General features: G+C 37.7%; 1 protein-coding gene across 1 annotated transcript; it reads left to right on the top strand.

Annotated features, from left to right (window-relative positions):
- Positions 1–313: 313 nt before the first annotated feature.
- Positions 314–1,556, top strand: LOC122721985 (metacaspase-9-like). The gene is made up of 2 exons (XM_043951435.1): positions 314–743; positions 838–1,556. Exons 1-2 carry the CDS (start codon positions 371–373, stop codon positions 1,443–1,445), a joined length of 981 nt encoding a protein of 326 aa, XP_043807370.1. The 5' UTR covers positions 314–370; the 3' UTR covers positions 1,446–1,556.
- The last annotated feature ends 259 nt before the right edge of the window (positions 1,557–1,815 follow it).

Here is a 1,815-nt window from a genome sequence, read left to right as displayed (position 1 = left end):
ATAATAATTTTTCTTTATTATAATAAGGGAGAGATTCTTCCTTAACGTGTCTCCATGTCCTGCTTACTTATCTGATCATCATGCGCAGCACTGATTAATTTATTTTGCATTTTTTATAGCAAATATTTATTTTTTTTAATGTATTATATCTATTTTCGTGTCTGAATTATTAAGTAACCTTCCTTCCGACACTTGAAAGCCAATTAATAAAGAAAACTTGTAAGTGAAACAAAATAAAAACACATATTATTCAAGCCACAGATAAGCTTATATATATAAATAGAAGATCATGCATCCATTTGCAATTCACAGAAGACTTAATCTTCTCCCAAACAGCTCTCAATAACAATTGAAGCACAGATTCGTGAAGATGGAGAGCAAGGGAAAGAAGAGAATGGCTGTATTGGTAGGGTGCAATTATCCAAAAACAAAGAACGAGTTGCATGGCTGCATTAACGACGTCGTAGCCATGAGAGATGTGCTTATCAACCGATTTGGGTTCCAGCCTGCCCATGTCCAGCTCCTTACAGATGCACCTGGGTCCTCTTCCTCTCCACCGCTAGTGATGCCTACTGGTGCGAACATAAAGAAGGCTCTTGATCAGATGGTTGATGAGGCTCAACCAGGAGATGTCCTCTATTTTCATTACAGTGGACATGGAACTAGAATCCCTTCGTTGAAGCCAGGCCATCCGTTTAGACAGGATGAGGCTATTGTCCCCTGTGACTTCAATCTCATCACAGGTTTCTTACTCTTTTTTATTTGTTTGTTTATTTTATTTGTCCAATTTACTGGTTGCTACTTTTATATGGAAAAATTATCACCGGCCATATACAGATATGGACTTCCGGCAACTAGTGAACCGGCTACCAAAGGGAACGAGCTTCACAATTCTATCAGATTCATGCCACAGTGGAGGTCTCATTGACAAAGAGAAAGAACAAATTGGACCAAACTCACTAATAAAATCTAATGCAAACAAGCAAATCTCTCACAAACCTAAAGCCATCCCGTATGAATCCATACTCCAACACTTGACATCTCTCACAGGCATAAACACAACTGACATTGGAACTCATTTGCTAGAGTGCTTTGGAGCCAATGCCAGCTTAAGCTTCAGAATCCCAATGCTTGAATTAGACAATTTTCTTCAAGTGTTGAAGTCTGATGAGGGGATTCTGCTAAGTGGGTGTCAAGCAAATGAGACTTCTGCTGATATGAACCCAGTTGAGAGTGGGGGAAAAGCTTATGGAGCATTTAGCAATGCAGTGCAAATGGTGTTGAAAGAGCATTCAGGTGAATTGATCAGCAATAGGCAGTTGGTGATGATGGCTAGACAAGTGTTGGAGGTTCAAGGGTTTGAGCAGCATCCTTGCTTGTATTGCAGTGATGAGAATGCTGATGCTGTTTTCTTGTGGCAGCCAGAAAGCCAGAGCCAATGCTAGCTTATGTTTGTGTATGATGCTCTTGTTGTGTTTATTGCTCCATGGCAATTGCTTTGTTGAATTAATAATTGCTTTGCAATAATTAATAAAATTGGCAATATTTAATATTGTCAATTCATTTACCTTTTTTATAATTAATTTTATTGAAATTTAAAATTTTCAATATTATAAAAGACCAATAACCAATGCAATATTTATATTTAGTGATCGAACACAATATTTATATGGCACTACCTTTATGGAGTTAAATGTGAGATATTCACAGATCATAAAAGCCTACAGTACATCCTGAGTCAGAGAGAGTGTAATCTGAGACAGAGAAGATGGGTAGAACTGCTTAGTGACTATGATTGCAAGATTCAGTACCATC

This window comes from Manihot esculenta, chromosome 15, assembly GCF_001659605.2.
Source record: "Manihot esculenta cultivar AM560-2 chromosome 15, M.esculenta_v8, whole genome shotgun sequence".
Taxonomy (NCBI): domain Eukaryota; kingdom Viridiplantae; phylum Streptophyta; class Magnoliopsida; order Malpighiales; family Euphorbiaceae; genus Manihot; species Manihot esculenta.
This window is presented reverse-complemented; position numbering and strand designations above follow the sequence as displayed.